General features: G+C 35.6%; 1 protein-coding gene across 13 annotated transcripts in view; it reads left to right on the forward strand.

The window, feature by feature from the left end:
* LOC135215561 (protein abrupt-like) overlaps positions 1-24,471 on the forward strand; it is a 156,774-nt gene that overhangs the window by 77,641 nt on the left and 54,662 nt on the right. For 7 of the 13 annotated variants that reach the window (XM_064250399.1, XM_064250402.1, XM_064250398.1 and 4 more), the window contains one exon: positions 22,163-22,180. The exons of the other annotated variants lie outside the window; for them this stretch is intronic. In XM_064250399.1, coding sequence (XP_064106469.1) covers positions 22,163-22,180 — 18 coding nt within the window. The remainder of the gene's footprint in view (positions 1-22,162; positions 22,181-24,471) is intronic. 13 annotated transcript variants of the gene reach the window in all.

Genomic DNA, 24,471 nt, shown 5'->3' on the forward strand with positions numbered 1-24,471 from the left:
ACTTTTATTTGCAAAAAACATATGGTTCATTGGGTCGGATTCCAGTTATATTTGTTGTAGCCCTGATGCAAAATTGACTCAAATTTTGCATTGATATCCGATTATGTTGAGTTCTTATGTGGTAGGGGACTGGGGTTCTACTATATTTACTACAGGCTGTCAACGGCTTATGATGATTCCGGCTTACATTGTTCCAAGGTTACGATGCTTTTCAAATAGTATATTCATCAGAAATTATTTCCTGCTTTATAACGCATGTTCCGGGGTTACAACGCGTATGACGCTGATCCGTCTGAAGAAATATGACTAAAAAGGTAAAGTAATTATATTTGAAGGATTTGTTTCTATGAAAATGCAATAAAAATGCAGTTTACATAGTTTTCAATACACCCACAGATTTAAAAGTAAGGTTCTCTTATAATGTGGCGCAAGAATGTAGCCCCCAGTCATGAACTATAACTGATTCACTTAAGGTAGATTCTCGGATGAGCCTTACTCTTACGAGACGTTTGTTTGGTGGCTGCTGATTGGCTGGTACCGGGAGGTAGGCCAGCTCCCAGCCAATCAGCGGCCGCCAAACTAATGTCGTAGGCATAGGCTCAACCAAGAATCTACCTTAAGTGAACCAGTTTTTATAGGGACTGCCTGTACTGTATACGTACTATATTTATATAATTACATATCCTATTTAAATACAGTACTTTATGAGTATATATATACATATATTTTATATAAATAAAGGTGTAAGCCACAAAGGAAAAGATAAACAATGGAGTTTCTGCAAGATCTTTCGACTCAATGTCCTTTACCTAGCAGACAAACTGACTTACATGAGAAATTGAGGGTACAGGAAAGGTCGTATAAGTGACAGATAGGGATTACGTATAAGGAGTTTAGTACCTAGAATCCGACACACCTGGAGAATGAGTAATCTTTCCAAACAAGCATAAACATGGGTATAATTTAAGAACAAAAAGATTAAGTCCAAGTGCTCACACACAGGGACAAGACAATTAAAGGATTATAGAGGGTGACAGCTGACCACATTCAGATCTTTGGTAAACAAAAACTTATTCACAAAACATATTAAACATACATAAACAAAGAAAATATAATCTAAGGCAACTAATTTGTATTTTAAGTCTGTAATTATATCTTTGAGGTCATTCTTAAACACGTTACAAATAAAAGGGTCTAAATTAAACAGGCCGTAACTAATATTAAAATTACAATTGGAAGTAAGTTGTATTATGGAAGATTCTAAAAGATTTCGTGATAAGACATCTTTTGATCTTGCAATTACTGAACTACCAATCCAATTTATCCGGTGGTTGTTTTCACTTGAATGAATATATCATTAGATGTTTGCCCAGTTTTGACAGAATATTTATGCTGTTTCAATCTCACTTCTAAGCCCTTGCTCGACTGTCCGAGATAAAAGGAGGGGCAGTCCATAAATGAAATTTCATACATTATGTTGTTGCTTTCCTTGGGGCCATTTTTTATTAACATTCCTTTTAGTGTGTTATTATAGGGAAAGGCAAGGTTGACCTTAAAGGCTTTTAACAATGATTTAATGGTTTCAAATCCATTAAAATAAGGCAAACTGAGAATGTTCTTAGAATTTTCTTTCTCAGTGTTACACTATAAAACTGTGGCCTTCATTATAGCAAATGTGAAGGATAACATAAATCTTTCCCTATTTTTCTTTTGTATACAATTTCTTTATCCAAATACTGGGGACTGACAATACGCAATGCACTATTGTAAAATCTTTGTTACTATTAAAAGACATTAAGTGCAGCTTCTTTAATTTTGAGCTTGCAGTATTCACGGTTCCGGATTTGAGACACCAATTCATGGATCTCTCAAAAGAACATATATACGTAGAGTACTTATACAGAGTATTCACAAAAAATTCGCATTATTTTTCACTGAGAAATATTCACTAATTACTGTATATTTTCATGACTAAATGCACTTTGTGATAAAACTTTTAAAATACCCAAGTATTGTAGACCCCCGTTTTCTTTGGGGATGCATACTAGACCTACACGAATAGCTAAAACTGCGAATACATTGCTTCCTCACTTTTATGCGGGAATAGTTTCCAGAACCTACCACAGAAATGCAAAAATCCCCTCTAAAAAGGCTTATAACTGCTTGATTGATACCCAGTACCCCATAAATTTGAATGCTTATAACTGTCTGTTTTAATATTTCATTGCTTAATTTGATAGTTCAAACAAAAATATACCTTAAATTATCATACTAAAACAATTTAATGTTTCCAACAAAAATACTCCCAAAACATCTTAAGATCTGGTGATAAAAGTTCACTCTCAACGTGGTTCGGAAGTCACGTAAAGCCGTTGATCCCGTTGCTGAATAGCCACTGGTTCCATGCAACGTAAAAACAACATACAAAAAAAACATCTTAAGACCTCTTTGATCAGTAGTACCCTTTGACAACTGTTAATCTTACTTTTATACGCTCCCTAAAATGCTTTACGTATAACAATGATTTACTAATTTTGAAATATTAATATTAATGTAAACAGCAAAATATTCATAAAATGTTTTAATACAAATTAAATCAATCTTTTTCGGAACGTTTGAACTAATCAAGTAACCCCAATACTGTATACATAAGCCATTTTCTCTCATAGTATTGAAGTAATACCCATTTTAAAGTTTTCACTAATTTTGTCTTTTTTGGATAACAACACTGTTTATTCACTAATTACTGTATTTTTTCATAGGTGTTCATGAATAAATATAGGTTTTTATGAAAAAATAATTTACCATGTGCCTGTAACTAGTAATAGGTGTATAATTCTCTCTCTCTCTCTCTCTCTCTCTCTCTCTCTCTCTCTCTCTCTCTCTCTCTCTCTCTCTCAGGTAATATTTTGAAATTATATTACTGTAAAGTGGTTTATGATAAAGCATGCTGTACAATACGCACTTAAAAATATTCACAAATTACTGTATTTTCCTTTTATTATTCAGACTGCTTTACTGTAAAATAAAATGAAAATAATTATTGAATATTTTAAATATTGTACAAAATGCCCTATCATCAAAAATCTTTATAGCAGTATAATTTCAAATGCATCTTATATTAGGGGAGAGAGAGAGAGAGAGAATTATATACCTATTATGCTCAGTATGGGCCCCAACAGATACATAACTACAATATAAGCATGTACTATGCTGTAAATAATTTTTATTATAAAAATCAGTATTTAGTGACAAACATACAATATGAAAAAATACAGTAATTAGTGAATAAATAGTGTTGCTCTATGAAAAAAAGGCAAATTAGTGATGGTTTTAGACACATGGTACTTATAAAAAGATCCATAAATTAGTGAAACTTCCCCGTGGAAAAGTGAATACTAATGTGTTCCACAAAAAGCCGCGACAAAGTCGACCGCAGAAATGTACTTGAAAACCCTAAAAAAATGCTTAGTACTGCCTAATTTGATAGTTAAAACACAAGAAAAAACTCTCTAAAAATGTTTATACCTTAATATGTTAATTAGTTTTATCACAAAAAGTGCATTTAGTCATGAAATTGATATAAAAATACATTACAGACAGTTCCCGGTTATTGGCGATCCGGTTTTATGGCGTTCGTCTAGCTCCATAAAATCGGTGATTGATGGCGCCATAACAGGCTGAGTTCCGGTTATCGGCGCCTTATGGCATGCAATAAGGCCTTAAGGCATCATAATATGCTTGACAGAGATCCCGTAATGGTGCTTATGGTGCCAATATCTGGTTAACGGTGCCATAATCGCCATTATGTCACCATAAATTACCAAGTTTCATTAATGGTGGTTTTCGCTTCTCGGCACCCCTTCCGGAATGGAACCCACGCTGATAACCAGGGACTGCCTGTATTTAGTGAATATTTCTCAGTGAAAAATAAAGCGAATAGGGAAATTTTCCACAAATAATTTGTACTAGCTATGTTTCATAGAGAAACCTGAGAATGGGAGAGTCCGCGAACCTTGAGAATGCAAATATATGGGGTTTCACTGTAAAAGTTTTTATTTTATACATTTTTTTTTTAATTATCAAAATAGGCAGTACTAAGCATTTTTAAAGAGGTTTTAAGTATTTGCAGATTTTAGCTATTCACAGGGTATGTGTATCACATCCCCTGTGAACATCGGGGTTAGACTGTATTATTTCTAACACAGTATTTTTTTTAAATAGAAATTTCCTTACTGATAGGAATCAATACGTTTATAGACTTCATCAAAGTTGATAATCATTTATTAGAATGGGAGTCCAGTTTTTAGTTTGGAGTGACACTACTTTACTCATACATATATTTATTTATTTTAGTTATTCAGAAATACACAGAGAATACTTATAACAATATGCAACACACTCAACAAATTTTTAAGACTGGTTTTTTGGAAAATGGGGTCCTAAAAAAATTTCTAGTAATCTTGGATGTGCTGAAAACATTTTGCATTATGCAGTTTAATGTAAATTTGTGAAAAACATTTGTTAGTACAGAATTTATTATTTTATATACAGTGGTACCTCGAGATACGAAATTAATCCGTTCCGAGGCGGCCTTCGTATCATGAGTTTTTCGTATCATGGACCGCATTTTACATGTGAAATGGCTAATCCGTTCCAAGTCCTCCAAAAACACCCCAGTAAATTTCATAATAAAGCTAAATTGACCTATAAACAATGAAATACTACAACAATTTGGACCATTCAATACCTAACTTAATACATACTGCTAATTACCTGTCAATAAAGTGTATTAGTGTACATGGTATACTAGAAATACTGTACGTATGTAGTAGAATGTGGTAGCTTACCATTCGAGTGAGGCTATCTCAGAAAATGGTGACAGAGGAGGAGGACAAACGGCAGATACGTAGGTACACTTTATGAAACAGATTAAAAAAATGTAAAGAAAACATACATAAACTAAACTTTACAAAACACATTAACAAAACTGTAACACTTAACTTTACAAAAAACTCAAATTAAAAATTTTATTTTTCTTTATGTGATTTTTACTTTTTTTTTTACTTTTTTATACTTTACGTACTTACTTATTACTTACTTTTTTTTTTTTTTTTTTTTTTTTTTTTTTTTTTTTTTTTTTTTTACAAAATTTCAACTTCATCACCGCTTTCAACTTTCTGTTTTTTAGTATGGATTCGTTCTTACTGTTTGCTTACTCCTGCTACTAAAGGCCTCTTTAAAAAATAACTATCCAAGGAAGATTGCTTCTGCGTACTTTTCACAATGTTCCTGAAACGACTCAGGCAAGCCTCATCAAGCTGCGCAAGCATATGGTCTGTGTAAGCCTTTTCGGGGTATCATTTTTCTACAAATGATTGCTCTTTATGAAAAGCAGCTAGAACATCCTTAATTTCTGCAGTTGTCATAGGGTCGTCGTCCTCCTCCACCTCGCCGCTGCTAGAGAACTCCTCTTGAACTACGTTATGTTGCATGGCCTCCAACTCCTTCAGGTCATCCGTCGTAAGCTCCTCTTGGTGCTCCTCGAGAAGGTCGTTGATGTCGTCCTTGTCGATGACCAGCCCCATGGGCTTGCTGAGTGCAACGATCTCGTCAAGATCTGGTTGCAAAACAGTTTCAGGATCGTCAACTGTTTCTGAATCTGCAGCACCAGCTTCGCACACATCGAATCCCTCAAAGTCTCGAGCGGATACGGCATCAGGCCAGAGTTTCCTCCACGAGGAATTCAAGGATCGCCTCGAAACCTCCTGCCAAGCTTGGTCAATGAGTCGTATGCATATCACAACATTGAAATGCTCCTTCCAAAATTCATACAAGGTGAGGTTTGTGGTATCGGTGATGTTGAAACATCTCTTGAAAAGATGTTTCGTATACAGCTTCTTGAAGTTCGATATCACTTGCTGGTCCATGGGGTGGAGGAGAGGGGTGGTGTTAGGCGGAAGATAAAGAACCTTGATGAAGGAATACTCCGCTAGGATATCTTCCTCGAGGCCAGGAGGGTGAACAGGGGCATTGTCCAACACCATCAGGCATTTCAAAGGGAGGCGCTTCTCTTCCAAGAATTTCTTCACTGTCGGGCCGAAACACAGATTTATCCACTTGGTGAACAAAAGCCTTGTTACCCTGGCTTTAGCATTAGTCCTCCACATCACTGGAAGCTTCTCCTTAAGCACTTTGTGGGCCTTGAAGGTTTGAGGAGTCTCGGAATAATAGACCAGTAGAGGCTTCACCTTGCAATCCCCACTGGCGTTCGAACAAAGTGTGAGCGTAAGCCTGTCTTTCATAGGCTTATGCCCAGGTAGCTTCTTCTCTTCCTTCGTGATGTACGTCCAACGAGGCATTTTTTTTTCAAAAAAGGCCAGTCTCATCACAGTTGAAGATTTGCTATGAACTGTAGCCTTCCTTGGTCATCATCTTGTCGAACGTCTTTTTAAAGGCTTTGGCTGCTTTTGTGTCCGAGCTGGCAGCCTCCCCATGCCGCACCACCGAATGGATGCCAGTCCGTTTACGGAATTTCTCGAACCACCCATGCGAAGCCTTGAAGTCTGGGGTTGGCGTTGATGTCTCTTCTCCTCCGTCGTCTTTGGCCTGGGCAATCAAATCGCCGTAAATAGCGCTGGCCTTGTGGCAGATTGCCGTCTCCGTTATCGTATCGCTAGCGATTTCTTTGTCTTTTATCCAGACAAGAAGAAGCCTTTCCATCTTGTCGTGCACGTGGGTCCTCTTGCTGGACAAAATAGTGACGCCCTTGGAAGGTGTAGCTGCTTTGATGGCATCCTTCTGCTTAAGGATGGTGCCTATTGTCGACGGATTTCGGTCGTATTCCTTGGCGATCACACTCAATCGCATACCAGCTTCATACTTCTTGATAATCTCCATCTTCGTCCCCAAAGGAAACATCCTCTTCTTTCCGTGAATTTCAACTTTCTTGGGACCCATGACTACGTATATACTGTACGTAATTTACGTACATATAAGTATGGAGTAAAGTTCTCACACAGCGCGATAAAGTACATATACTACAACAAAATCACTAACGAATTTACGTTAATAAACGAAATCGTTAGAACGAACGAATACCGCGTGCATACGATAACGATGCTGCTACCCAGTGGCAGAGGCACGCCGCTACGTAGTAGATGCATGATGGGAAGGATGCTGTCCAATAGGAGAGGAGGATATCATGGCGGTGACTAGCATCAGGAACTAATGGGAGAGCAGGAGGATGGTGGCGAGTCTACTCAGTTGGGGGCACGCGAGTTTCAAAATTGTTATCGGTGGTCCGGGCGAATCTTGGACTTCACAGCAACAACCTTTAGTATCTTGAGCAATTTTCGTATGTAGAGCCGTAAAATTTTTCGTATTAGCTTTCGCATCTAGAGTTTTTCGTAAGTTGAGCCTTTCGTATCTCGAGGTACCACTGTATAGTATTTTAAACTGGAAGCACATGCTTTTTATATCAAAGGAAAATGTCAAAAAGGTATAACTCTTACATTTGCATAATTTCAACAGCTGACTTATACTTTAACCATTACCTATGTTGAACTGCTTTGGGATCCCCAGCAAGTTGGGTAAGAGCTCACCCAGCAAGCTAAATAGGGTACCCAGATTCTCAGCAAAAAGCAAAATTTACCATATTAGCTCTGCTCTACATGCTCATGCAGTGCACTGCAGACATTACTAAAGGTTTTTTGCAGCATCCCTTCAGCCCCTAGCTGCAACCCCTTTCATTCCTTTTTACTTTACTTCCATTCATATTTTCTTTCATCCATCTTGCCTTCCACCCTCTCCTAACAATTATTTCATAGTGCAATTCTGAGGTTTCCCCCCTGTTACACCTTTCAAAGTAGGAGCTTCAGCTTTCTTGAATGATAAATTAATAAAAAGTAGGCGCCTTCCTTTAATATCATGTGTGTTTACTGCAGAACTCTTGGCCATACGAGCAGCACTTGACATAATATATGAAAGGCAAGCAATCTCTTCAATAATTTTCAGCAACTCACATAGTGCTATTGATGCTATAAACAAGTACATATCTTCAAAGCAACTTGTCAAAGACTTCCAAATAAAAATCCACCTACTTCTCCAATCTGGATTGTCAATAAAAATCTGTTGGATTCCGGCACATGTAGGAAGGAATTGAAGGGAATGAAAATGCAGGCAGGTTTAGCAGCTAAACTAGCATGCACTAGACCCCAACAATTTCATATGCCCCTGTATCAGACTGGATAACATCTGTCAAATCTCTATTATAGCAAGATTGGTTAACAGATTGGTCCTCGGTATCAGTATCAAACAAGCTGAAAAATATAAAATCTGAGGTAGTATACCCTTGGGTTTCATCGTCACAAAAAGCAAGATCTAAAGAAGTAATATTAGCAAGACTCCGCATAGGTCATACTAGATTTTTTATTGGTCATCTAATGACAACTCCACATTCTGACCCAATGAAATGTAATGGATGCCAAGTTCTCATGACCAGCACTTACTCGTTGAATGCCCAAATTGGATTCAGCAGAGGCGCATTTTTTTTCGAGATCCAACAATGTCAGGAATTCTGGCTGAGGGCAGGGATTTCTCACTTAACAAAATTATTATGTTCCTAAGTAAAGTTGTTTAAATAAAGTCTAGTTTTTTTTTATTTTTCCCAGGTTAACTCCTGGGAACCAACCTGAGAAGAGCCTTTTTTAGGCTCAGAGGTCTGGTTAAACTAATCTTTTATCCTATCCTATCCTACACCTTTCAAACCTCCTTACTCTCAGTGTCCTTTCCAGCACTGAATGACCTCATAGGTTTAAGTGTTTGGCCTTTGACCAAAACTCTGTAGTATTCTATTCCATTTCATTCTACATGCTTTCGACCATTCGAGTTCAGATTGCATTTATTTATTTACAATTACTAGTTGCTCTCTCGTTTATCTTAATCATTATTACGTATGTACGTATTATGTATATACTACGTACAGTATACTAGCGCCTCAGTGGCTTGATCAGTATCGTCTTGACCTGGCACCTCATTGGCCGCAAGTTTGGTTGTCAGGCATTCCACTGAGGTGTGAGAGATGTGTATTTCTGGTGATACCTTTTGTATGCATGTACGTACTGGCCTTTCCTTTTTCTTAAAAACTTACATATGAATATAAAATACTGTGATTGACAATTGCTGATATTTAATTATTTTTATTACTATAATAAGTACTATGTACATTGTTTTTTAATCTTTGCATTTTGTAGTTATTAACTTCAGTGTTTCCTTATTTACTCTTATAACTTATATATTGATTTTTTCATAAACTAAGTGATGAATTAGATGAAAATAAAGGAAATCAGGATGGAAGCGGAAAGGAATGCATTGTTATTGTCTGGGTATGATCCACAGATTGCTTGAGGCCTAGATAATCTATGTTTAAGCAGATTGATCTTGAAAAAAAAAAAAAAAAATCGAATCATATACGTATATAGTACATATTTAATGCCACTGTCAAAATGTAAACTTGCAGTATATGGCATAGGTAAGATTGGCACACTACATATAGTATATACATATTAAATGGTGAGTTAATCATGTAATAAGTTTTCCACTATTTAACAGTATCGGAGCCCAATCCCAATATGTGGCTCTACAAGATCCTACATCATTTGGCTTAACAGCTTTATAGATATCTTGTAGCTTTGATACTGATATATAGCCATGTAAATTTGCCATGGAATGGCCTTGGTGGCTCAAGCACCCAGGGTTTTGCCCTCTATACTATTCATTCTCTACTATGCAGTGCTTTGAAATCAGATCTATGTAATCAGCCCACTATACTGTGTAACTCTTTGAAGTGAGTGATATTTCTGTGAATAATTCTCAATTTTTAAAAATAAAGCAGTTAATTATTGGCAATATTACTGTAATACCAGCATACTACAAACATCCTCTTTCCAACTGATTACAGAAGTAAGATGTATTATACCACACGTTATTCTATGGCTGTGTTACATAGTTATGCAGTTAATCAATATCAACATTGTATCTAAAATAGAAGAAATCCCTCATCTAATCTCTGCTCTCTTATTTGGGTTGTAATATGTTCAGTGTCATATGAAAAACTGTGGTTTTGATGGCAGAATTATGTTTATCCACAGATTTCTTTGCAGTTACTAGAGCGGTGTAGCTCACTTTTCAGAACCATTTTTACATAGAACCTATACACATCACTCCTTGTATGTTTATTTCACAAATTCACTACAGTGCCATTCACTGTAGTTATTACTAAAGGTTTTATGCAGCATCCCTAGTTGCTCCCACTTATTAGCCATTTTACTTTACCTCCAGTCTTGTCTACCTTCTTCCATCTTATTGTGCAACCACTCCAACTCTCTTTTCACTGCTTTAAACACCAAATGGATGGAAGTGCCTGTGCTTGGCTTTATAGTCTTAATTTTCTTAAATCAATCAAAAGCCAATGGTACAAAAATTGCTGGGTTTAAGTTGATATCAAAATGAAAGTTGAGGATGCTGAATCTGCAATATCTGTTTGCACTCAGATGCTGTGAAGAAATGAAAGATGAGAATGGTGATTTTGCAATACCTAATTTCCCTTAAATGTTGTTTAACTATATTAAAAAGCATTTATAAATGTAGAAATACAGTGTTGGTTTGATAACGAGAGTTATGATAAGCAACAAATAATTAGAATCCTTTGTACAATAAGTTTTTAATAAAATTGCAGTCTCATGACTTGAACTTTCTTCATATTATAAGATAGCCCTCTTTAAATATGAGTGAAATCCTATTAATAGGTGTAAATTACATTTTGTTCTAATCACCAATGATTGAATTTAAATTCTTAGGTTTAAGCTTTGATATGCACTAGAGATGAAAAAGCCATCCGTTTTAACTTGAGAGCTGATAGATCAACCCTGATATTATTACATTTGCAAAGGCATTCAATTTTAGGTTATAGAAACCAAATATGTTGCTCACTTGCATGAAAGAATTTAGATCTATTTCGTCATGAAGGTCTCAGCGTCTGCAGTGGATTTTTATCAAATTTTTTCCAAGTAAATAGATGATTCAGTAACCCAATGAAGTGCAAATATCTCTCCAACATAAAGTTTCTTGATGAAAAAGACATATATGTACTGTATTTATTAACAGTTATTCACCTTTGTTTCCTTGGTTTATGCTTAAAGCATTGATCTTTACACAAGCTACAGTATACATATATGTCTGAAAATTTTTCATTTACTTAGAAGAATATATATACACACACACACACACACACTAGGTAGAACATACAAGATGCAGGAGTTTACACCATGCAGTTCATACTGATGGCTCCAAATCTCCATCTGCTGTACTGTTTACTGCAGTATCATCCTGTGAAGCAACCCGGTTCTGCTTACATAATGCTTTCCCTGTTGGGGGTTAGAGCGTCGGTGCACTTCATAGTGCACTGTAGGCATTACTGAAGGTTCTTTGCAGCATCTTCTCAGCCTCTGTACATCCATTCATGTTCCTTCTTCCATCTTACTTTCCACTGTCTTCTAACAATGTTTATTAGTGAAACTGTGAGGTTTTCCTACTGTTACAGCTTTTAAATCTCTTACTCTCAATTTTCCTTTCAGCGCTAAATGAACTCATATGGCCTGCTGTTTAGATTACATATAAACGAAGCACCATAGAAATATGTAATTTTCAGGATGCTAGACGTGCATTAAAGCTCTTCTGTATCCTTTTAGCCTTAATTTCCTCTTATGCATCATGATAAGTTTTTATTCCATAAATCAAATGCAAGAAGCTGCTGCTGAAACTGCCAAAGATGTAACTGCTCTAACCAGATCAAATATGCTTATTCCTTTAAGTGACTTTTTTCTATATCTAAAAGTGTGTGGTCTTGTGGAGTAATGAAACTGACAAAGGACACTGATACAGATTAAACAAACACTTGAACTTCATTCCTTAGAACACCACGTTGAAGTAATATTATCTCATCTACTGATAATTCATACTCATGTAATGTATTGGTATTAAATGAATAGGCTACATTTCCTGGTCCCAGAATGGCAAAAAACACGTGGCAGTCAGCTTTTCAGATTTTTGGCAGATATTTTATTTACAAGCCAAAAAGGCAGATAAAAACAGAACGCAAAAATAACGTGCAGCTCTCTTAATGGCTATCAAAGGAATGACGACCCTGACGCTACCTTCGCGGTAGCAGGGAGTGAGCCGTAGCACGGCTCCCCTTTTCTAAGGGGTTTTGATGTGGAAAAGGCTAATTGGAGAGGCTGCTGTGGTAGTGTTTTGCACTCGCCCCAGATTCTTACCGACACCCTTTTAGAAAGGGTGAGTGAGTCAGAATATTCTGGCATGTCCAATTTAGCAGTTCTCTGGTATTTTAGCAATAATTTACCTTAGAAATAGCGCTAAAGGAACGTATTTCACTGGGTGACACGGCTTACTCGCCCAGAAATAGATTTTTCCTACGTCAAAATCCCTTTTATCTTTTCATTTTATCCAATTGTTGCAGTGAGAGCTTAGAATATTACTCATTGGTCTGGTTAAACCATTTGTGGTTCTGATAGAATATTTATTGGTGATAATAATAATGATCTAATTAAGCTCAGACAAACCCAGTGAAGATCTCAAGAAATTTATTGATTAGAGAACTATAATTTAATTGGGCCAACAGGATAAGGAACAATACTAGGAATAGCTTCTTATTGCCAAGTGTGACTTTTAACAATATGGATAGTTGTTTACAGTAACTGTCCACATACGTATATAATAAAAATTCTTTTTCATGGTTATGACAAATTCTGCGCTAACACCAGAGCATATGAGGCATATTTGGTATGTAAAATAAATCATATGAATCTTTTTCTCAGAAAGTACCATTAAAATTGATTTATTTCAACTATTTCCCACTGATATAAGACATCAGTAGCAAAGCTGATGTCATTTGCTTTGAAACCTTTGTCTAAGTAATAATACTATACGTACTTTGTTTTTTTCCATCTGTCCATTCCGCCTGTGGTGTTTTTGTATGGTAACACTGCGTCCCGGGCTTTAGATAGTTACGCTATTTGTAAGTTTTAGGTAAATAAAAGGATATCTGGGTGTACATTTGCAACTGAAAAGTGTTTTAATTATTTACTGTATGTGAATTACACCATTAGTATTCGAAATAGGATATTACATTATAATCGCTGAATGTAACAATCTAAAGCCTGGGACGCAGTGTTACCATAAAAAAACACCACAGGCGGATGGACAGATGAAAAAAAAACAGAGTATAAGTAGCAGATACAATAGCCTAACCTTGTCTGAATGATTTATTTCAAACTCAAAAAGATGATTGAATTTGACAAGTATTATGGAGATGGCAAATGTAAAAAATATGATATTATTTAAAGCAATGTATGCATCCGTAAAATAGCATAATGATTGATTTTTATTCTACTGAATTTGTGTGTCTTAAATCACAAATTACTTCTCAACCCCAAAGGAAACAGAAAGATATGTCTACCCTAGTTTTGGTAATACAGTGGTACCTCGAGATACGAAATTAATCCGTTCCGAGGCAGCCTTCGTATCATGAGCTTTTTGTATATTGGACCGCATTTTACATGTAAAATGGCTAGTCCGTTCCAAGTCCTCCAAAAACACCCCAGTAAATTTCATAATAAAGCTAAATTGACCTAAAAAACAATGAAATACTAAAACAATTTTGACCATTCAATACCTAACTTAACCCTTAAACGCTGACTGGACGTATTTTACGTCGACATTTTTTGTCTCGGGTGCCGAATGGACATATTTTACGTCGACATACAAAAGTTTTTTTAAAAATTCTCGGAAAAATACTTTTAGGCCTACCAGCCGAAAACTCTTGAATCACGCGCCTTGGGGGATGCTGGGAGTTCACGGATCAAGGTGTTGTTTTGTTTACAATCATTATGCAGGTGCGCAAGCGCGAATTTCTTTCTTGCCGCACTAAAATGTATCTGTGACACATCTCGGAAATTATTTCGTCACTTTGACATAATTTTTGTACCATTTTAAATTAGCCGTTACATGGAGTATTATATATGAAAATGTGCGCATTTCTACGTAGAATACAACAAAGAAACACTCATGATTGTAGCTTTTATCAGTTTTGAGATATTTTCATATAAATAACGATAAGTGCCAAAATTTCAACCTTCGGTTTCAAAAACTTTCTTTTTGGGGGACTCTACCGAAAAAATGGTTAAAAAAAACGGCAAAGAAATTGTAAGCTTAAAAACTCTTATATTTTAGGAATATTCAATCATTTACCTTCATTTTGCAACTAATTGGAAGTCTCTAGCACAATATCTCGATATATGGTGAATTTATGAAAAAACTTTTTCCTTACGTCCGCTCGGTAACTCTTCCGAAAAAAATCATACATGCGATTGTGGTAATGTTTGCACCATTTTAAAATTAGCCGTTACATAAAGTTTATATATGGAAATGTGCGCAATTTCATGCACAATACAACTAAAAATAACCCATGGTTGTAGCTTTTATCAATTTGAAATATTTTCATATAAAAAATGATGTGACAAATTTTCAACCTTCGGTCAACTTTGACTCTACCAAAATGGTAGAAAAACGCAATAGTAAGCTAAAACTCTTATATTCTAGTAATATTCAATCATTTACCTTCATTTTGCAACAAATTGGAGGTCTCTAGCACAATATTTCGATTTATGGTGAATTTATGAAAAAAAAATAACATTTTCTTTACGTCCGCGCGGTAACTCTTCCGAAAAAATCATACGTGCGATTGTGGTAATGTTTGCACCATTTTAAATTAGCCGTTACATAAAGTTTTATATATGAAAATGCGTGCAATTTCATGTAGAATACAACAAAAAATAATTGAAGGTTGTAGCTTTTCTCATTTTTGAAATATTTGCATATAAATCACGATAAATAGAAACCACGTTCGGTCAACTTTGACTCTACCGAAATGGTCGAAAAATGCAATTGTAAGCTAAAACTCTTACAGTCTAGTAATATTCAGTCATTTATCTTCATCTTGAAACAAATTCGAAGTCTCTAGCACAATATTTAGATTTATGGTGAATTTAAAAAAAAAACTTTCCTTCCCTCCGTGCGCGGATTCTCCGCCACAAATCTCCGAAATGCGTACGTCCCATTCTCGGAATATTTGCTCCGTTTCATATGAGGCATTTCATAGAGTTTTATATATGAAAATGTGCATAATTTTATGTAAAATAAAAAGAAAAATATTTGAAGGTTGTAGCTTTTTTAATTTCCGAAATAATTGCATATAAAAAAAATATATAAAAGAATTTGACATTCGGTCAACTTTAACTCATCAGATATGGTCAAAAACTGCAATTGTAAGCTAATACTCTTACAGTATAGTAATATTCAATCATTTGTCTTCATTTTGAAAGAAATTGGAAGTCTCTAGGACAATATTTAGATTTATGGTGAATTTTAAAAAAAAATATTTGTTGACGTCCGCTCGTTACGAATTCATGCATTATTTTGTGATAATATTTTCTCTGTGTTGCTTTTATCGTTTTACAATGTGTTATATACCAAAATGATCGCAATTTAGTGTACATTACAACAAAAAAAAGTAACTTGTTACCTTTAACCGTTTTGCGCACAGCAGGATTTGAATACAATTATATATGAAATTTTGTTTTTGCGCTATCATATATCGCATTATTTATATACTATATGATAATGATAATTTTTTTCATTTCTGATGGTTGCATACTAAACTTCAGCCAATGACAAAAAAGTTTTTTTCATTTCTGATGGTTGCATACTAAACTTCAGCCAATGACAAAAAAGGAGCCAAAAATGAACTCTTGATCTTGAAAACTAAGCACACTGTGATTTTTTGAAAAAAATATTTTTTCTGCTTCCGCGCTCACTCCGAAACACCTCCGGCACATGGGAGACAATTTTTATTTTACCGCTTCGGCGTTTAAGGGTTAATACGTACTGCTAATATACCTGTAAATAAAGTGTATTAGTGTACATGGTATACAAGAAATACTGTACGTTCATACGTACGTATGTAGTAAAATGTGGAAGCTTACCTTTCGAGTGAGGCTATCTCCGAAAGTGGCGACAGAGGAGGAGGACAAATGGCAAATACGTACGTACACTTAACTTTGCGAATCATAAGAAATGTAAGGAAAACATACATAAACTAAACTTTACAAAACATTAACAAAACTGTAACACTTAACTTTACAAAAAACTCAAATAAAATCTTTTTTCTTTTTTTTCCTTTTTTTTGTATATATATATATATAATATCTAATATATACTATATATATATATATATATATAATATAATATTATATATTATATGTAGTTATATTATATATAATTGTAATATATATTATATATATATATATATATATAGATACTTGATATATATATGTACTATATATATATATATATATATATATATGTATATATATATATATTTTTTTTATACAAAATTTCACCTTTTTCACCACTTTCAACTTTCTGTTTGTTAGTATCACTTGGTTCTTCTTTTTTGCTTACTACTCCTACTTAAGGCCTCTTTAAAAAATAACTACCCAGGAAAGATTGCTTCTGCCTACTTTTGACAATGTTCCTGAAACGACTCGGGCAAACGTCATCGAACTGTGCAAGCATACGACCTGTGTAAGCCTTTTTGGGGTGTCTCTTTTCTACGAATGATTGCACCTTATGAAAAGCAACTAGAGCATCCTTAATTTCTCTCGTTGTCATAGAGTCGTCGTCCTCCTCCTCGCCGCTGCTAGAGAACTCCTCTTGAACGACATTATGTTGCATGGCCTCCAACTCCTTCAGGTCATCTGTCGTAAGCTCCTCTTGGTGCTCCTCGAGAAGGTCATTGATGTCGTCCTCGTTGACGACCAGCCCCATGGACTTGCCGAGTGCAACGATCTCGTCAAGATCTGGTTGCGAAACAGTTTCAGGATCGTCAACTGTTTCTGAATCTGCAGTACCAGCTTCGCCCATGTCAAATCCCTCGAAGTCTCGGGCGGATACGGCATCAGGCCAGAGTTTCCTCCACGAGGAATTCAAGGTTCCCCTTGAAACCTGCCAAGCTTGGTCAATGAGTCGGATGCATATTACGATATTGAAATGCTCCTTCCAAAATTCACGGAAGGTGAGGTTTGTGGTATTGGTGATATTGAAACATCTCTTGAAAAGATGTTTCATAAACAGCTTTTTGAAGTTCGATAGCACTTGCTGGTCCATGGGCTGGAGGAGAGGGGTGGTGTTAGGCGGAAGATAAAGAACCTTGATGAAGGAATACTCTGCTAGGATATCTTCCTCGAGGCCAGGAGGGTGAGCAGGGGCATTGTCCAACACCAGCAGGCATTTCAAAGGGAGGCGCTTCTCTTCCAAGAATTTCTTCACTGTAGGGCCGAAACACAGATTTACCCACTCGGTGAACAAAAGCCTCGTTACCCAGGCTTTTGCATTAGCCCTCCACATCACTGGAAGCTTCTCCTTAAGCATTTTGTGGACCTTGAAGGTTCAAGGAGTTTCGGAATGATAGATAAGTAGGGGCTTCACCTTGCAATCCCCACTGCCGTTGTAACAAAGTGTGAGCGTAAGCCTGTCTTTCATAGGCTTATGCCCAGGTAGCTTCGTCTCTTCCTGCGTGATGTACGTCCGATGAAGCATTTTTTCCAAAAAAGGCCAGTCTCATCACAGTTGAAGACTTGCTGAGAACTGTAGCCTTCCTTGGTCATCATCTCGTCGAACGTCTTTTTAAAGGCTTCGGCCAATTTCGTGTCCGAGCTGGCCGCCTCCCCATGCCGCACCACCGAATGGATGCCAGTCCGTTAACGGAATTTCTCGAACCACCCATGCGAAGCCTTGAAGTCTGGGGTTGGCGTTGATGTCCCTTCTCCTCCGTCATCTTCAGCCTGGGCAACCAAATCGCCGAAAACAGCGCTGGCCTTGTGGCAGATTGCTGTGTCCGTTATCGTATCGCCAGCCATTTCTTTGTCCTTTATCCAGACAAGAAGAAGCCTCTCCATTTCATCGTGCACGTGGGTCCTCTTGCTGGACAAAATAGTGACACACCCTTGGAAGGTGTAGATGCTTTGATGACATCCTTCTGCTTAAGGATGGTGCCTATTGTCGACGGATTTTGGCTGTATTCCTTGGCAATCACACTCAATCGCATACCAGCTTCATACTTCTTGATAATCTCCATCTTCGTCTCCAAAGAGAGCATCCTCTTCTTTCCATGAATTTCAACTTTCTTGGGACCCATGACTAAGTATATACTGTACGTAATTATGTTATGTATATACTAGTACGTATACGTATGTAGTAAAGTTCTCTCACAACACAATAAAGTATACTACGCACAACGAAATCACTAACGAATTTATGTTGATAAACGAAATTGTTAGAACGAACGAATACTGCGTGCGTACGATACAGATGATGCCGTGCAGTGGCCAAAGAAGCACGCCGCTACGTAGATGCATCATGGGAGGGATTCTGACCAATAGGAGAGAAGGATCTCACGGCAGTGACTAGCATCAGGAACCAATGGGAGAGCAGGAGGATGGTGGTCGTAAGATGAGCCCTTCGTATCACGAGGTACCACTGTATTCAGAAAGAATAGGATATTACCAAGAAATCTAAAACATGGCAATACGTACTCCAATGTTTTAAGATATGAAACCATACTGACCAAGTTAGAAGACCAAACAGGAACTCAGATTTAGCAAAATGTGGTTACCTGTATAATTGATGAGGCCGCACACTTTCATTCACCTAAACACTTAACATTTTTGTCAGTTGTGACACAAAAAATCTTCAGCACTACTGAGAGTTATTATGAATTTGGGATTTTCTTTCCTTTTCTCTTCATTTTATGCATTGCATGTAGGTGTTTTTATTCTCTATGGCTAGTCTTTTATTTTCAATAATAATTTGAAATGACAATTACGTATTCCAAATTTCTTGATTAAAAAGCTGGCAAGTTGCAGATTTCATTCCTAGTGGTTAGTTCAGTTCTCATATCACCACTTATACTTATTAGAAAACACAAGATTAATTCTAGTGGATTTTCAGGCCACTTCAGATTTGCCATGTAAGAAAGCTCACTGATTTTAATCAGTAAAAAAATTTGGCAAAAGTACCTGAAGGCATGTTAATTTCTCCATAAATGTATATGCCCTGAGTTTGTCCTTTTCAGAAGGGTTTTCTTGTGTGTGTGGGGGTGTGTGCATGTAATTATTACTTACAATTGTGATGGTAAGAGTTAAATGACAGAGTTAATTTTCTATAGTATCATTGTAATGTCAGACTGAACATGTGGAAAAAACAGAGAAAGAAAACAGGAAATGGTATCAATAAAAGAAACTGCAAAAATGTTAAGGTCAGTTTTTGGGAGTCTTTGATGGTAGATAAACATATTACTTTTTGAGCTAATATTTCAAGTCATAAAATGAGAGGTCATTGGCTTAAATTTGACACCACAGTGTGTTCTTTACTTTTTGGAAGAATCATTGGCTCACTAAGTAGTTTGGCACTTGGTGCTGAGTTCAGAAGCAAGTTGGGTTTGTTTTCCTTTTGGTAGTCCATAGTGATTTACCAGAATACTCAGGGTGGATTTTTGACACATTAGCTAGGCATTAGGAATGGCAAATATGGGCCGGTGGGAAGAAGTAAGATTCCAGTCTTTGAACTACTCAGTTATTTGAATCAAAACAATCAGTCATTCAGCCTCCAGGCTCTGGTTATTGTGGGTCCTGTATTTCTTGAGTTTGATGTTAGAATTGTAACAGGCGGAGATTGGTGAATCTAAGATCTGTGAGTGAAACTTCCTATCCTGAAGGGATAATTCACTCTCTGTGAAATCCTTTAACCTAGGCCATGACTAATTTGGCTTTTAAGCTATTCTTCACCTTCAGGCATTCATGTCGGAAGGTGATGGCAGAAGTAAATGGTCATCTCAGTTAACACAACATCCTAGAACCAGAGGTCTGTGTCAGGCTACAGCATTAGCAGTGCTGGGGGTTCGTTTTGCAAATGAAGCTTGGATGCTTTGGGATGGTCCGTGGCAAAGCTTTCTGTGAGAGCCTTCATACTGAACTTCCATATACATTTTGTGTGTCCTATACTAACCACATCCAAGTTACCTAGGCAAGCAAGAGTACATCCTGAAACTTGCATGACCAGTCAAAATTTCAGTAAAAAGCAAAACTTCTACCAGAAGCTACCATTACAAACAAGGATCTGGGAGATAGTGTGTATATATTTTGATTTTTGTTGCTCCCTAATTTATGTAGGTCTGTAACTGCTGAAAATACAAGCATTTTGAGAAAGGAAGGAGGGAAGGGTTAACTGCAATAGGCATAGCATTACTTCAGCAGATCATTCATGATGGATAAGGATATATGGCACTACTAGATGATTATCTTTAGGATATGAATGGGAGAGGTTCCTGTAGTAGGGTATTGCTCCACTTCATGTGTGTAGATATTTTTAACTTGACAGTGTAACAACCATGTCCAGTAACTAGTTCTCTTGATGTCTTAATGGTTGACGAAGTTCAAATCATGTCATTCATTTTAGATCCACCCCATTGGGCTAGCCTTAAAGTAAGTCTACTATTCTCATATTTCTACATCACTATATCTTCCACCTTTAAGAAAGACCTCATATATGTGAAACAGCATGTTTTGCTTTGAGGAACACTTTTGGAGTGAAACTATGATGGCATTGATTATCTCAAAGTTGATTCATTTGAAGTTATTGTTATTACTATTGTTATTACTTTAGTTTTACCAATAGTTTGTTGTGCAGATTTAATCACTTGGTCTTTAGTTTCTTATGTAGTTTTGGAAATGATTTTTGTTCCCTTTACACCTGTGACATCTCTTTCACTAAAGGTAATGATTAAAGTGAAAATCTTGCACTAATCGTATTTGCTCGTAAGTTTTGTTTCCATTTTCTTAGAAATCATTGGAATGTCATTGTACAACAATAGAAAAAAAAGTTATACCAGCAAAATTAGCATCTATAAAAAAAAAACATTTCCACATCATTGAAGAAACTTCTGAAAAACATTTGTCTGTTAAGAGGGAAAATTTTTGCCTGTAGTGAACCTATTGATGCATGGTACAATATTCTTTGGTACCAAAAGCTGTGAAGCATACGCCAAAGATTCCTAGCTTAAAATAGAACGGATATACCTGTGCTATATTAGTATGAAGTGCAATGTGGACATTTAAATCAGAAGCTGGTAAATCAGGGAGCAACACATGACTTAGAAACTACAAATTTATAAATTATATATATAGTTGTTAGGATTTCTATGAAATTAGCACTGCAGGACTATGAAGAACATTAACTACAGTTATACTTAAATGCTGGTGCTTTCTGAGGCTACTTATATGGCAGTAAATACTCGCAAACACATTTATAGAACCTTTCTTGGATTTAAGCTTTATAAACAAGGAGCCATCACAAATACTGGGTTGAGGGTTTTATTGTAGTACTCCTGATCAGTGTTTAATTGACCATGCAGGAGACTTTGAATTAAGGAGATAAGGAATCAACAAGAAAAATCTAAAATGCAGTTTGGAACTTTTCTGTCTTTATATGGTTATTACAGTTTTGGGCTAATTAGTAATGTTAGTTTTTACTATTGTGATAAGTCATTATTTTGTTTTTGAAGTATGTTCTGGTGATGAGAATGTGGTGTTTAAGCTATTTACATTTTGTGTACTTCATACATCATTAAGATGTGTTTTCTAATTTAGTATGAAACAAATTGCCACGCACTAACAACGGATTAATTTCCTTCTGTAAACATAAGTAATTTATATGGCTGTTAGGATTTCTAATATTGTACAAGATAGTGTCATGGTACTATGTTTGGTAATTTAAAACAATTTTCAAGTTTTGTTGGTACTATTTATATTTATGGAAGTTATTTAATTCACCTTTTTTTAAGTGATTTTGCTAAGTGTTAAATTTAATTTTGTGTTTTGGTGTTGAGTATTTCTTGATTTGAAAATTCCCAGAGAGAAGGAAAATGATTTTCCATGATTGTTTTTCATGCTTGCCCCATGAACATAAGGAGTGAATATAGAATCGTGTAAGTACAATCCATTAAACTTATGTGGAGTCTTTCTTTTAAAGTCAGACAACGGTATGTTGCATGTTTAGCATTATAACTGGATTATGTGCATGGGGACATATAACTTCATACTGTTGAAATACCCATTTGTAGATACACTTGTTCATGTAAATTCAAGGAACTTGAGCATTGTATCAAAATTAGGATGATTAAAATTTCTACCAAGTTTCCTTTTTGCAATAGTTTTTTTAATTTTAATGTCATTACTACTTAGATATGTATTTAGGCAAATTTCGTAGATAGTGAAAATTCTCATTGTCATGATTAAAACTGCTATAATGTGGATTACAAAAGTTTTCAAGATTGATTTAAATTGCTGTAATATTGCTAGATAAAAACTATAGCCATTAGTGTGACTGCAGAGATCTTTCTGAGGTGTTGATTGACTTGCAGGTGCTTTATGAAGTTATAGTAAGATCCTTTATAATGATAATTAATTAGTAGATATGAGCAGATTGTTTTAGCTTGTCAAAGTGCTTCATTTGGTTACAAATGGTATTTTACATAATTGATGAGGGAAAACCATCATAATTACAGTATGACATGCTGTGGCAGTATGGGAAAAGATGACAGTATAGTCAGTTATAAAAATCAGTTTATTTTTTATTATATTTTAGTTTCTTGTTATGCATAGGATTTATCTCATTTTAAAACAGAAACTATATATGTATGACATCGGAGGTTAATTTACCTTATTTTTTATATGGATATTAGATTATGGTGGATTCTTAACAAAATTGATGAGGTTAGTTTAGTTATTGGTTTAGATTCCATCTCATTTTACAGTCTATTGCTAAAGATCAAATTTCATACCTGAATTCAATCTTACTTGAAATTAAGAAGGGTTACTTGTTGGGTCAATAAACTCTCCATACTGTTTCTCCAAAGGTAGTTTATGTACTAGCAATAGCCCTTAGGTTTCCACAATATATTAACCGGGTAAATGTCTTGGAATTTTGAGAGGCTGTAAAGTATTTTCCTTGAAGATATTATGAGTAGTATATTACAGTATTTTTCATTCAGAATGTTAAAGAAGGTTAAATAAAAAAGAAGGTTGGGACTGGTATTAATGGAAAAGTCAGCCCATGAATGAAAATTAATAAACAATTGAAGGGTGGCTATTGAGAGTTAAACACTACTAACTACACGATGTATTACAAACTTAGGAGAAAAGGGACTTGATGACATTAGGAAGTTTGTGGCATATTTGGTTTTATTAGAAGTAAAGGAAAAAAATAATTGTACAGAGAATATTTTAAACCACAGTAGATAATTTATAGGATCATATGCATACTAAAGTCATTAAGGGAAAAATCCATGAAAAATAGATTTGACACCCACATTTCATAAAATTATGAACATTTCTGTATAACTGGCTAAGACTGAATACTATGAAGATAATTCAACTTAGGAGAAAAATAACTGCTGAAGTAGGTATGTTTTTAAGAAGGCTGTCCAGTGCCATCATTACAAAACCAGAAACAGCTTTTTGGCAGATGGAGCAACTATTATAGGTTGTTTTCTTCCAGTTTTTTGTTCCTTGGGATTTCATCTGTCATGAGACAGATTATTATGGATGAGTTTGGATAGCATGTCTCTTCAGTAAACATTTGCTTTCATAGAAATTAATCTTTTACACCTAAATCATCTTCAAGATAAGTGATACTCATCATGTTCATTGTAATGAGAGAATCTTCAATAGGCCTCTTATTCTCCTGGTAGTCATTGGTCTTTAAATCATGAAAGGAGTTTCCATGTATTAAGTTCTGTTTTAGAAGGGAAATTGTTCTTGCACCCAGATGAAATCGGTTCTGATTTTTGCTCCCACTGAAAAAATTCATAACATTCAACTTTCCTCTTCTTATCACACACATCCTTTGGAGATAATTTTCTGAGTATTTTCAATGCTTCTGGTCCAAGTGGTTTCTTTTCTTTTAATCTTCTGCATTACCTTGCATTTTCTGTCAGTAAGGCTTGAGAAGTCTTGCTCCTTTGAAGACTACCAACTAGGAACATACTTTAGCACAAATAGTACTGAGTGACTTGGGTGATGAACTGGCTGCTTTATGTATGGAGGGTAATCTTTTTTAACTTCTCTTTAGTTACAACTTCTTATACTAATGGAAGCATTGTCTGTGTTAATTGATTTTAGAGAAAGGTATTTGTATAAATTCTTCAAAACCAACCTGAATTGCTTATATGCCGTCAGTATTATTATTATTATTATTATTATTATTATTATTATTATT

The sequence above is a fragment of the Macrobrachium nipponense genome, chromosome 5 (genome assembly GCF_015104395.2).
Source record: "Macrobrachium nipponense isolate FS-2020 chromosome 5, ASM1510439v2, whole genome shotgun sequence".
Lineage (NCBI taxonomy): Eukaryota > Metazoa > Arthropoda > Malacostraca > Decapoda > Palaemonidae > Macrobrachium > Macrobrachium nipponense.